The 13,557-nt window shown below is 32.2% G+C and overlaps 1 protein-coding gene across 2 annotated transcripts; it reads left to right on the forward strand.

Annotated features, from left to right (window-relative positions):
• Positions 1-8,976: 8,976 nt before the first annotated feature.
• LOC134247452 (microfibril-associated glycoprotein 4-like) lies at positions 8,977-12,289 on the forward strand. 2 transcript variants are annotated; one of them, XM_062729817.1, is made up of 6 exons: positions 8,977-9,358; positions 9,444-9,583; positions 9,754-9,850; positions 10,155-10,322; positions 10,703-10,959; positions 11,503-12,289. In XM_062729817.1, exons 1-5 carry the CDS (start codon positions 8,998-9,000, stop codon positions 10,957-10,959), a joined length of 1,023 nt encoding a protein of 340 aa, XP_062585801.1. In that variant the 5' UTR covers positions 8,977-8,997; the 3' UTR covers positions 11,503-12,289. The 2 variants fall into 2 exon arrangements, with proteins under 2 accessions (XP_062585801.1, XP_062585802.1); XM_062729818.1 differs by having other exon boundaries at positions 11,515-11,592.
• Positions 12,290-13,557: the final 1,268 nt, after the last annotated feature.

Consider the following 13,557-nt stretch of genomic DNA (forward strand, 5'->3'; position numbering starts at 1 on the left):
TTGAGACAAGAATATTAATATAATCTCAATTCTTCTAAAAAGTGGTTTTACTATGTTTGTCTTTCCTATTAGTTTAATATGACTCAAGTGTGCATGAGCAAAACAAGAGATATGTTTAATACTTACTATATACATCGATATTGTTTCTTAAAACTATTATTTGTAACTATGATTTAAGATCTTTTTTCTTTCGCAAAACAAATGATAGTAGGTATGTATTTCATTTGCACATTTAGTCTTTTCTTTTTCTTCTTTGAGAACCAGCCGAAACCAATTATAGAAGACGATTGAGACGACCATCGATTTAAACTTAGTTTGACACAGAATTGCGACGTAACTACATCGTGATAATCCCCGTATTCCTTTACATTTCATTTATCCTTATTTACTTTCGTTCAAGCAAACGTTTGGCTGCCTCTGAAAACCCCTATTGCGAAATGTCGGAGTTGACATAGGCAGCCGCCATATTGGACCCGCTTCAGATTTTTAAATGTCAATATCTAGAGTTAGGATAAATGAATGTTCAAACAAATTATATAGTTAGCATTATAAGAATGGTTTCTATTAACATTCCAAAAATAAATGAAAAATATTGAAAAACAAAAAAGTTAGAAAATACAGACTTTTTAAATTCGCTTCCGCTAGCGACCGGAAGTACTGACGACACACGAAAAGGTGATTTCACATATCTAAAAGTCATCATCTATTATCTTTAAGAAGTCTCCAGTTAATATCTTGGACCATTTTCGTAAAAAAAGGGGGACAAAAATCCATTTTAAAATCAGAAAACTGTCCATAACTTGGAACCGAAGGTGAGTATTCCAAATTTTCCTTCTGATGAACAAAGTTCATATAATGACGCATAATTCCTGAAAGTTTCATAGAAAACCACCGATTAGTTTTCGAGAAATCGCCTGCACAAAATTTTGGGGAAAAAAATAAGAATAATAATAATAATAATAATAATAAGAAACAGTAGAATCACTAGAAGGTCTTCCGTTAAGACGGAAGACCTTAATTACCAACATTCGTTTTACTTTTTATTGTCATGTATTTGATTGATATACCCCCAGTCCAAAAAGAAACATCTTTACTTCTTATATTAAGATTCTGTTCAAATTCAAAAGAAAAATCTTTCCTTCTTTTATTAATATTCTATTCGTTATTTATACATCCCAGATTCATTTCTAAATATTAATTTTAAGAAATTTTTATATCTTAAGTTTACATCCAAAAGCTTACTTTGACATCATATTGTAAAGGCAAGTTGAATAGAAATCCTCCTTCTTGTCTACAGTGTGAAAAAAAATCCTCCTTCTTGTCTAAGTGTGAATAAAGATCCTCCTTCTGTCTACAGTGTGAATAAAAATCCTCCTTCTTGTCTACAGTGTGAATATAGATCCTCCTTCTTGTCTACACTGTGAATAAAGATCCTCCTTCTTGTCTACAGTGTGACTAAAAATCCTCCTTCTTGTCTACAGTGTGAATAAAAATCCTCCTACTTGTCTACAGTGTGAATAAAGATCCTTCTTGTCTACAGTGTGAATAAAAATCCTCCTTCTTGTCTACAGTGTAAATAAAAAGTGACGAAGATTTAATGGCAAATCCTGGAGGCGTGGTCAGATTAGCTCTCTGGCGTGGCAAGGAACCTAGAGGAATCTTACATGTACAAGTTAATGTCAAGGACACGAAACAGAGGTCAAGGACGCAGAATTTTTAGTGTAATCTTAACTGCTTACATAATTACTTTAACTGCTAGTATGTCATTTAGATAATGACAAAGTCGGTAAAATTCTATTGTAGAGAAACTGAATGGTAGAGGTCTAGCATTAAGGAAGCTGTAAACACTGCACACAAAAGAGTTCCTTTCGTCACCGATCAGAGACCTTCAATCTATGGACCAGGTTAGTGTGCTTTTGTGTTATATCTGTTGATGTATTCCCTGTATATATATATATTTAAAATATGATATGTTTGGCATTTGTAAAATGTATAACGTGAGAAAATTAACACGATGCATTTTTTATTTTTGCTGTACATACCTTTGCATTAGGAATGTGTTTATTTTTAGAACTTTGTACACCATACTTGATAAAATCTGCAAAAACTGGAAGAAAAAAAATATCAATTTGAATATTTCCTTACTTTACACGTTAGTATATTGAGCTCGCTATAAATTTTCATCTTTGTCCTCTGAAACCAGCGTAAACTTAATTCTCAGGACAATATAAGAAATACACAAATGTTTTGTCAAAAACAAGATATTTTTCACATAAAAAATGTTCAAAGTGTCTATCCATGAATAAACTTTTATTAATCAAGTGTGGATAAGCTTAATTATCATTTTGATAAGAGACATATTTTATATCTGAAGCTTTTTCATATGAGAGATATGATTTGTATCTGATGTATTATTATAAAAGAGAAATGTTTTTATCTGATGTATCCTTGTATGAGAAATAAGCATTATATAAGAAAATATTTTCACTGTATATAGGGTTATTTTCGCCAAGTTTTAATTTCACCCTTTTGCACTTGCAAATAATTTTGCCCCGTTTTAAATTCGCCCTGTCATAATTCTGTTTAAGAAATCATACTATGTAATTTAGATTCGACCCGTTTAAAACTCGCCCAGTTGTAACGTATTTACAATTAATCGAAATGATCGTACCTGGTCATTTCCAGGGCTTGGGGTATTCATTATTAATGATTGAAAATAATTATTCAGCACGGACAGTATATGTGATAGCCCTTCAACCACTACACTCACTGAAGATGCTTTATTCAGGACGGACAATGAGTATAGCGGCCTGGACGACGAACTGGATAGCATATGCAGACAAACCTCGATTGGCCTTACAAATTAACTCTTTTACTGAACAAACAAGCGAGGAATTAAGGTCAGACGACACGTTCCTAAAAAATATATAGTTTTTAAGCGGTTAGCTTCGCTAGCCGCTTTATGACATGTGTCCAATTTTTATCGACACCGGAAACTTTCATAAGGCGCTACCTATCGACAACGGAAACTTCAACAAAGCCTCTACCTAGTACCTATGATTTGTTTCTAACACATATTATAACATATGTTAAATAAAATCAAGACTATCAAAACAATTTAATCTTTCGGCTTTTAATTTTTTTTCTGATTTTGTTTGTCAATGAAATAAATTTATAATTGTTGTATTAAAACAAGTTTATGTATAGGAGCATTTGGTGTCGAGATTAAATTTCCGTGACATCAGCTGATGGCGATCGGGCCCTGTGACGAAATTCGAAGTCAGCATGAAGTTTAGCTGATAACATTATCAACGCGTTAGATTTAAACTTTAGGAAGAAATGTATAGCGAGAAATATCGTATTTGAACCCAATATGCACAGAAAAAAGAGGCATGAAAAATCTTGACAATTAGCACAAATTGAAAATTATATCTAATGAATGATTATTTTTGAAAGTTTGCTAAATTCCTATGCAAGGTATAATTTGTAAAAATACTTTTTAAATTTGAATTTATCCAATTTGTTAATTATCATTTTGAGCCTTTGAGAAGTAATAAAAATTAAAATACAGATGCTTTCAGGCATATTGATAGAAATTCGCATACTTGTTTTAAGTGAAAAAAAAAACAAAAACATGCGACATATTGAAGAAAGTGACAATGATACCTAGATAATTCTTGCAATGGACAATAAAATTGTTTTTTTATACACTGACTTTTAGTGAACCTTTGAATTTTTAAAATACTAGTATTGATGGATTAAACAAAAACTTTCCTTTTAACACGTTTTGTTTTATACAATATTTCATGAGAAATATTTACCAAATACTCAGTATATGTTCGTTTATACATATCGTGTAAGACTCTTTTTTAAATAGTTGTCATATACCATTTACTTATTCGAACATTTAATTGTATGAAAAGTCAATAATGTACATTTCTTATAACATAATTATCTTGTTGACTTGTCTTTCTTCCTGTGAGAGTTATAGTTCATAATATTAATAAACAGATGTACTCAGTATCTGTATCAAAATACAGAATGAACAGTGATCGGTCTCAAAAGAAAAACGGATCCTTGAAAGTTCCCGTGCCTAGGAGAAGTAAGCATCCCCAATGACAGGTCACACCTGCTGACCCGCAGTGAGCCTGCAAAACTGAAGCTCTCTGAAATTAATTAATTCTCTGCTCGTCCATCCGTTTATCTCAGACTAGCCAGCTAAAGATCTATGTACAGTACTCCAAACCAATTAATCTAAAGAATTTGAATTATCATTTTCTTTTCTTTTAGAGTTATTTGCTATTGTAGCCTTTACAGTTACCTAATTTCAGAATCAATAGACCATGAAAGCCAATTTAATTTGCAACATCAACATAATTTTTTTCGTTCTGAGCACTTTTGGACGCCACCAATGGAGACAATTAGGGAGAAATTTTTGAAATTGAACTTCCTGTCCTTCAAACTGAAAATCTCATTTTGATATTTTGACACAAACATTTGTGACATCAGTCTGGGATAATACTGGTTTTACCATTTAGTTAAGTACTACAAAATTCAGCGTGTCTGCTTCTTCGCTGATGACATTGGAAAAGATATGCATGCTTACTTTAATGTCATCATTCAATGCATTTTTTGTTATTGTACACTGTACATATTCGATGAAAGCATGCTAACCGCTTTTCAGTACTTTCAGTACTTTGATTTCCTAAGAATTTGCCATTGAAGTATAGGTATTAAAACACGTTTCCTCACAAAAAAATTAGAGCACCTTACCAGGCATTTGGCCAAGATACCATAGGTTTATATTTCTTATATAGCCCTTAGGGATAATCTTCTAAAATTTATTATGCTTGAATGTGGATGGGGTATTGTCCTACGGCGCAATGACAAAAAAACAAGGTTTTATTAAAGAATTAAATTCAAAATAAAAGTTTCAAATACATAAGATTTGGATTAAAATTATCCTAATTCAATGTTAATTTAACGCCACTAGGTAACAACACTTCATCTTACTGATCAGGGGAACAATGATGTAAATAAACCGCCACTAGGTAAACAACACTTTATCTTACCGATCAGGAGAACAATGATGTTAATAAACCGCCACTAGGTAAACAACACTTTAACTTACTGAACAGGGGAACAATGATGTTAATAAACTGCCACTAGGTAAACAACACTTTATCTTACTGATCAATGGAACAATGATGTTAATCAAACGCCACTAGGTAAACAACACTTCATCTTACTGATCAGAGGATTAAATCATTTTAATTTAACGCCACTAGGTAAACAACACTTCATCTTAAAAAAACAAATTTACTCTTTGATATTTCCTTTTATTATATACCTAGTGTGTATCACTCAATTTTACTGTTGAATTTACGCTATCACGTAACGTCGTGATCTGATTTTCCGGATCACCAACATGTTGTTTTCTGAATCCATATCACCACTCTCTGAAACTGATGACGTAGTACGCAGAAATATGACGTTATTTTTCTTGCGCGTTAAAAAGTCCTTTGTTATTATGCTTTTTTTATGGATAAATGTTATGAAATCGATCTCTAAAGTTTTCTATTGCTATATTTTGCTAGTTATGAGGGGTATATAATAAATTTATCATTCTAACAGTAACTTGATCCGAAGAGCCGTATCACGTCTCGTTGACAGGCGCGGATCAACAGATCAAACTCGACGCTTCGCGTCTCGTTAGATCTGATGATCCGCGCCTGTCAACTCGACGTGATACGACCCTTCGGATCAAGTTGCTGTTATAATAATACATATGAACGGCTATAAAAAATTCTTAGAGTCGATTTTATTTTTAATATTATTTAAGTTTTTTTTATTTTTTTTCAATTTTTAACAGATGGATATTCAAACTGGTTTTACCACAAATTTACAAAGACAACCCATTAGTCAGATGAAACATCTCTGATAAAATAGACAATTTTTAAAATTCATCATGGGAATCTTTTCCTTGTTTTTTTTTTCAATAATGTTTACTGTCCCATGTGTAACCCTTTACCCCTTTGATATAGCTCCTGTGATATTGATTTTGTATCCCACAAATGTGAGTCATAATGGGTTTGCCAAAGGAAGTAAAATAAAGTGGAGTCCTATATATACAAGCTTGTGTAAAACATGGATTGTGAAGTATTAAACATGGGATGAAAAGAATTTCCCATAGTTTTTTTTTGTTCGATTTGGTCGGGGATAAAAATCACACAATTTGTTGGATAGAAAGAATATCCAACTACAAATCATAGGAGATCCTACATAGATCAAACAGAAAAAAATGTGAAGGATTATGTTTTGAGAAGTTTGGGGTTGAACTATCTCCTGAAGGAATAAATGTTTCATTAATTCTTTTTACTGAATGTTCCCAAATAAAAGCTGTACATTATCTGTGTTGTAATGAATTGAAAATCAGACATGTTTTGTTCTTTCTTACGAGCACTGCGGAATGATGATGTCTGGACAGAGTATTAGAATAAATATCGTTTTTTTAATACATCTTACAGTGAAAGCTTTTCTTTCCGTGGAACATTGAATTATATTCTAATTTTATAGCATTTATACCTGTAAATGTACCTCCCCTGATACAGACCTTTTGGACTAAGTGCATGAGACAGCGCTTAAGAAGAATGGCTGTCTCGCCCTTGGGGCTGAGATATCTATGTCTCAGCCCGTTGTCAAAAGGCTGTCTCACCCTAAAATTTCAATAAATTGTTATTGTTTAATATATGTGAATTAAGAGTAAAATTCATATTCCAGTATTAATAGTAAAATTCATATTCCAATATTAAAACATTATGTATCGAAAAATTTAACAAGGATCTTTAAAAATTATTTATTTATACTAGAATTTTTGAAAATTGTTTTTAAAAAGAACACCAAATGATATTACTTGTGATGCAAGAGTAACACTTTTTTACTTCTATGACAGCAGCAAATCATGTTTTAGGGAAAAAATGGACGTTTAGTTGCTTTGATAGTTTGAAATGGGGTAATATATGTTCAAAGGGGTAAAGAATGAGTCCCTATAAATCTGAGACTTACAACTTGTAATGATTCGTTGGAGAAGTTGGAACCCCAGTTCGATCCAAAGTGAAAGTAGAATGTTTTTAAGTTTGGGAGCTTTTAAACCTTTTTTAATTTAATGTGCTTTGAAATGAAATATATTTTTATCCAACGTCAAGCAGAATTTTAGGAACATCAAAATAAAAAAAAAAGATAACTTTGACTTTCTTACTATGAAATTATATAAATTTTTAGATAAAAAAATATCTAAATATTTGTTCCTTTCTTTGCTTTTAAATAAATGATATAAAAAATATCACACCACTGTTTTGTTTATTATAATTCAGAAATCCCCTTACTTGGACTGACAATTATAACTTGAGTTCACTTACTTTAAACCAAGTGGTCTGGAACTTTGCTAATGCATTACCTATATCTATTAAAGAGGTCTACTAGGGGTTACATATTTTTAATGCAGTGACCAGGACTTATGCATAGAAACCGTGACATCGCTCAGTTAAGATTTTCACAGTGTGGGGAGAATGCATCAATTCTAGAGTTGTAAAGTTACATATTTGCGGAAGTGGAAGTCAGGGTACTTTCGTAAGGTTATGACAGGAGTCAATCAGTTCCCTTCGTTTCTCCTTTGAGTGAGATTCAGAGTAATTTCGATATTACCATGAGTTAACAGTTTACTTATTTAGAACAAGTCCTGCAGGATCTATAGTGATTATGAAAAAATCTTATCATAAATGTTCCGTAATCCTGTTAATATCAAAAGACCAAAAAGTACGTAATAAGAACTAGAAAAGTTTCATGGTAGAAATTGAGCATCGCAAAAACGCTGAATTAATTTTTAACAATAATTTAAATGTGAAGGAATAAATGATATTTTGAAAAGAAAAATGTAGAAACAAAAGTTTTCATGTGGATCAAATTGCATTTATTTATTTGTCATTTTAAATAGTTATATAGGCATTTCTATTCAATATATAGTCATATAAAATTTCTTGTGAATGATACGAAGGGAGATAACGAACAGTATTCAAGATTTAAAGTCCATAAAAAAATACAAAACAGAAGTAGAGTAAATACGATTTTGCATCAACTGCCGACCGGTCACACCCACTGTGTGTTCATTCTCATGATCGGGATCCGTCATCAATTCAGTATATAAATAATTGACTAACTAGTATTGTGTAGCATTTCATATCATTAATTATAAACCTATGAGTTTAGAACGGACAACTTATTTGAACATTTTTGGAATGTTTTTTTACTAGTACCATAATAATATTATAATAATTGAACAAACTTTTGCATTAATGTCTACAGCTTATGTAAAAAAAACCGTCAGTTTAAAAACAAAATATAGCATTATATTGCGGATTTAAGTTCCGGATGTCCTTTGTTACATTCAGCCAGAAATAACAGTATAATTAGATGTGACGTAAATACTTAGCATGTGGTCGTAAATAGTTTTTTGTTTCCTTTATATTCAGGAAAAAGTAAATAGTTTCTATTGCTTAAGTACTTCTGACTTTGTTATTGTTTATACCTTTACCTTAAGTAAACAAGTTAATGACATAATGATATAATAAGAAGCATCTTTGTGAGATAATTATCTTTCGTCGCAATAGACGTGTTTCCTGTTATACTTCAAACACTCGGAACTCCCAAGTATTCTGATGTTTACACACTTAATTTTTGCGCATTATGTAGACATCTCTTTATCACAGTATTCGTGATTCCTGTTATACTGCACACATCAAGTACTGTCAAGGGTAACCCTGTCAAGTATTCTGATGTTTACACACTAATTTTTTGCGCATTATCTAGGCATCTCTTTATTCACCTTATGACATCATTTGAATGAGGAAATCCCCAAATGTCTCTATAAATACAATGTGCAATATCTAACTGCTGCAAAAAATTCTTTTCCTCTGGTAACCTCATACCAAAATTGAAAGGATGACGATGTTTTTAGTTCTTGTACTGATTTTTATGACTGTATCACAAATCAGGACGGCTTCCTTGTTAACCAGTACTAACGATCAGAACTCCACTGCTCTGATAAACGAAAGAAATGACGGAAAGGAGATTGATATCCTCCGTCAGCTCGTCAATCAAGAGACACTAATACGAGTATCCGTTGTCAACGACGTCAGGACAGCTCTAGATGACGTCAATTCTGTGAAGAAAAACATAGAAATATTACAAAGAAAGGTTGATTCTCTGACTGAGGAGCAGAAAAGATTAAACAGTAATTGCCAGGAAAAGATTCAGGAACTTGAAAAGAGGTTTACTAGAAAAATCGCCGAAATTTACGAAGGTGCACTCTCTCTCTCTCTATTCTTTTTCTTCCACGTTTTCTTCTTTTCATAATTACAATATCCATGACGTCTTTTGTCATACAGATGTCCAACTCAATAAGGATTGCCGGGACCACTATATAGAGGGACAAACACAGTCCGGTGTCTATGAAATTCATCCGTTTGAAAACCAGACTCAAGTCAGCGTGTATTGTGACAAGGAAACCGAGGGCGGTGGGTGGACAGTAAGATTTCTTTCAATATCTTTCTTTTTATTACCTTTGTCTATTTGAATTTTATTTGAAATTACATTTGTACATGTAACATGCGGGCTAATCAGTAGATAAAATGCATATATTTTAAAAAAACAAACAATACCGTAAATGAAGCATTTATTTCTTTTTTCAACCCATAGGCAATTCAGAGACGTGTGAGCGGATCTGTAAGATTCAACAGAACGTGGGCGGAGTACAAGACTGGGTTCGGGAGTCCTAACGACTCTTACTGGATTGGTAAGTACTTATGTTAATCTGTCATTCTTCAATAGTATGATGAATTCGGGGTATGTACCATGAAAATATAATTTTGCAAATCCGGTTTGATAACACTATCAATACGAGTGCATTATAAATAATACAAATCTGATGTTAACTTTTAAATCGTAGAGTTAAAAAATAACATTGGTTTAGGGTATGGCGCAACTACAAATTTTAATAAAGTCTGATATTCTTGAAATCCTCATTTATTTTAATTTAAAACGTATGCTATACTCCTGAAATTTTAATTTATTACTAACGATACATATTGCGTTTGTAGGAAACGACGTTATTCAGCAGTTGACAAAGGGAAGGAACTCATCTCTCTACGTTTCCATTACATTAAGAAATGGCACAACTCTGTATGAACACTATCAACAGTTTGCTATTAGTGATGAATCGGACAAATACAAACTTTATCTTGGTGGGCCAGCTACCGGGACATTAGGTTAGTAATGATAAATGATATGAGAGAGAGAGAGAGAGAGAGAGAGAGAGAGAGAGAATAAGTGTTTAAAATAAAAGTTTCCTTTTTATTTTTATTATTTATCAAAAGTCCAATGTGTTGTTGTTAGACTAGATAAACACCAAAGCATAGATAAAATATTGTAAGATATATCGTGCAGCAAAATAATAGGGATATCACATATCAGACAAGATATTTTTACATTGGTTGTTTGTATTCGTTGAATTTGAATAAGTTAGTAAACCTGTCTTGTTTTTTCAGACCGATATAGTCAATTTTAAAAAAAAGAATCATAAGGAAAAGAAAAGAGAGATTACAACAGGTTTATTGATATGATCCAGGTGTTACCTTTACTTTTACAGGAGACGCTATGTTAAACACTGGGACGTCTGCGAGAGATCTGTCTGGGATGTTCTTCTCCACTCCTGACAGAGATAATGACGGAGCAATGGGTCCGAACTGTGCCAGAGCTAATGGAGGAGGCTGGTGGTTTAACTACTGCCACCTCGCTTACCTTAACGGTCCCTGGGCCCCGGAAATGTGGGCCTCTCCATGGGATCCTATAGTAGAGGACGGATCCTCAGTAAAGGAGACCAGGATGTTAATTAAACGTCACTAGGTAAACCATTCTGTTATTTTGTAATCAATCACATTCATTATGTATTTCCTGATCGTTTAATATTCCAAAGCAACGGGTTTTGGCATAATAAATATGAACTTTATTGTTGATACGCAAGAGCATGCTCTACGTATGAACAATTTCTTAAACAAGGTAAATTATTGACAAGCAAGTTGATGAAACAAGAATATCAACAGTCTCGTTTAAAGTCATCATTTCGTAAATTCTATGGTCGATACAATGACCTTGTCAGCAAATACAATTTATCATTGAATGAAATGCTGACTGACGTTTTTCATACCAATTGTTAGTCCATTATTTATACACTGAATTGACTACGGATTTTTTCCGTTATTTCCTGATTATGACAATGAGCACACGGCGGGAGTGACCGGTCAGCAGGGGATGCTCACTCCTCCATGGCACCTGATCCCACCTCTGATGTTTCGGAGGTCCGTGTTTGCTCTGCTCTTGTTTTGTATATTTGTTTAATGGACGTTGAGATTGAATACTGTTCGTTATTTCCATATCCTTATTTTCTAGTTTTGTCTACAGATGCAGATTAAACAGGTGGAACGAAATTGATATAATAATGCGAAAGAATTACGTCCTCAATAATACAGTACAACAATGGATATGTGTGATTAAAAAAACTTACTTCTATGAAATATAGATTTTATATTTATAATCATTTTACATAGTACACTAAGATGATTTTGCTCATAGAGTGTTATTAACTTTTCTTACAAAAAGTATATTACGGTATTAGTAGTTTCGTCATTTTGTCAATAAATGATTTTTTTCATTAAAAATTTCAATTATCTTTTTCATGTATATCTTACGAAGATAATAGTTCTGCTTGGATCGGTTGACAAACACATATTTGTGTTTTTCTTCCATTCTAGTTTACATTTCTGATATAATTTGGCATTTTGTGAATTGTTATCTTCTTGACGGTCCAGGTTATTGTAAGCACTAAAATTTAGAAGCATGTATTTTAAATAAAATAAAAAAAAATATTTACAAATGCGGCGATAGACAGAAAAAAATAGTAAGAACTAGAGCCGATTTCGTTGCAAAGCAACAAGTAGGTCTTCCGTTGGAGCTGTGGACAGGAAGTACAGACACTAGGTCAAGGTCACTGCACTTTCTAATGTCAACAACCTTTCTTCCCAGCATGAGCCTCCAATGAATTTTAATTATAAAGTTATATTTAAACATTTTTTTCTTTGTCAGAAAATCATTTGATCAGGTTCACGACAAAAGCCCAAATCATAAGTAATCTATGTTTCAACTTAGAGCCTCCAATGATTTTCATTTACTAATTAATAGCGTATTTAAAGAAATATTTCTTCTGTCAATGACCATGTTCTTAACAGAATAACCTTAAAATTGGCTCTGTGTCAAGACAAACAACTTTAAGTGATTAGAAGTTCATAACCCTGACAGGAATTTTACAACTTTTCTGTCATTGGACGTTGAAGATGTTTGAAATTATCATTATCTCGCACCATTTTGTCACAGGTCGGAAAAACAACATTGACGTATTTAAAACATCACCGGTTAATGATATTCAAACAACATGGAGTTTCTATTTATGAAAGATAGACGGGGTTGAATGTCCTTTCCATAATACGTACTTTAGGTATTATTAGCTTTCTTTTCAATAAAATTAAACTCAAAAGTCAACAAATAAAATATCTTTCCTCATTTATTTCAAAGTTTGGGTAAAGGGGGTGAGGAGCATGGGGATGTCATGATGTATACGTAATACATTCGAGGTAATTATTCTGTTAGATAGGAAGACCCGATGAGTTGCAATTTGCTGATCATGATCGTTGACAAACCGAAACAACATGGTTTTATACACGTTATTCAATCAATTCATTTATACTTTATTAAAATCAATAAATTGAGCCTATCTCTTCAGTAGAAGCCCTTCATCGTATACATGTAATACATTATTAAATTTTTACATTTATTTAATTTTCTTCAAGAAAACATATTTATTGCTTATCAGAATACAAACGATGGGGAAGCATTTTTATAACAACTACCAAATAAAATATAGATTATGTTAAAAAAATAATTTTTGATAAAGCGTCTTCTACCTCGGAAATTTTTAATTGATTTTAAATAAGTATTTTAAATGCACGGAATATTTGAAAAAAAAAACGTAGAAAAAAGAGATGATGGTAGTTCCATTCATCAGCGCTATTGTCTAAAAAACGGGTGTCACATATATTAAATGCTTACAGCGACTGTATTGGTATTGAACGATTTGTAGCAATAGTTTCTTATGTCACATGCAGTTTATTCGTATTTATAAGAAATTGGATGAGGAAAAAAAAATTCAATAACAAAACATATATCAAATGTGTTTGATAATGAATTATTTATTTATTTAAACATAGAAATTAATTTGTAGTTATCTACAAATAAAGAATTTGAATTGATATTTGTCCATTCAATTACATGAATCATTGAGAAAAGAACTATTGATTGATTTAGACCGTAGATGATGGATGAATTCTCTCCCTTTGCACTGTGTTTAAATGAAGACTGAAATTGAATGGATTTTAATTGCTGATATATTTG

Source organism: Saccostrea cucullata, unplaced genomic scaffold (genome assembly GCF_032062105.1).
Source record: "Saccostrea cucullata isolate Sc308-1 unplaced genomic scaffold, CSIRO_AGI_Scuc_v1 ctg11897, whole genome shotgun sequence".
Taxonomy (NCBI): domain Eukaryota; kingdom Metazoa; phylum Mollusca; class Bivalvia; order Ostreida; family Ostreidae; genus Saccostrea; species Saccostrea cuccullata.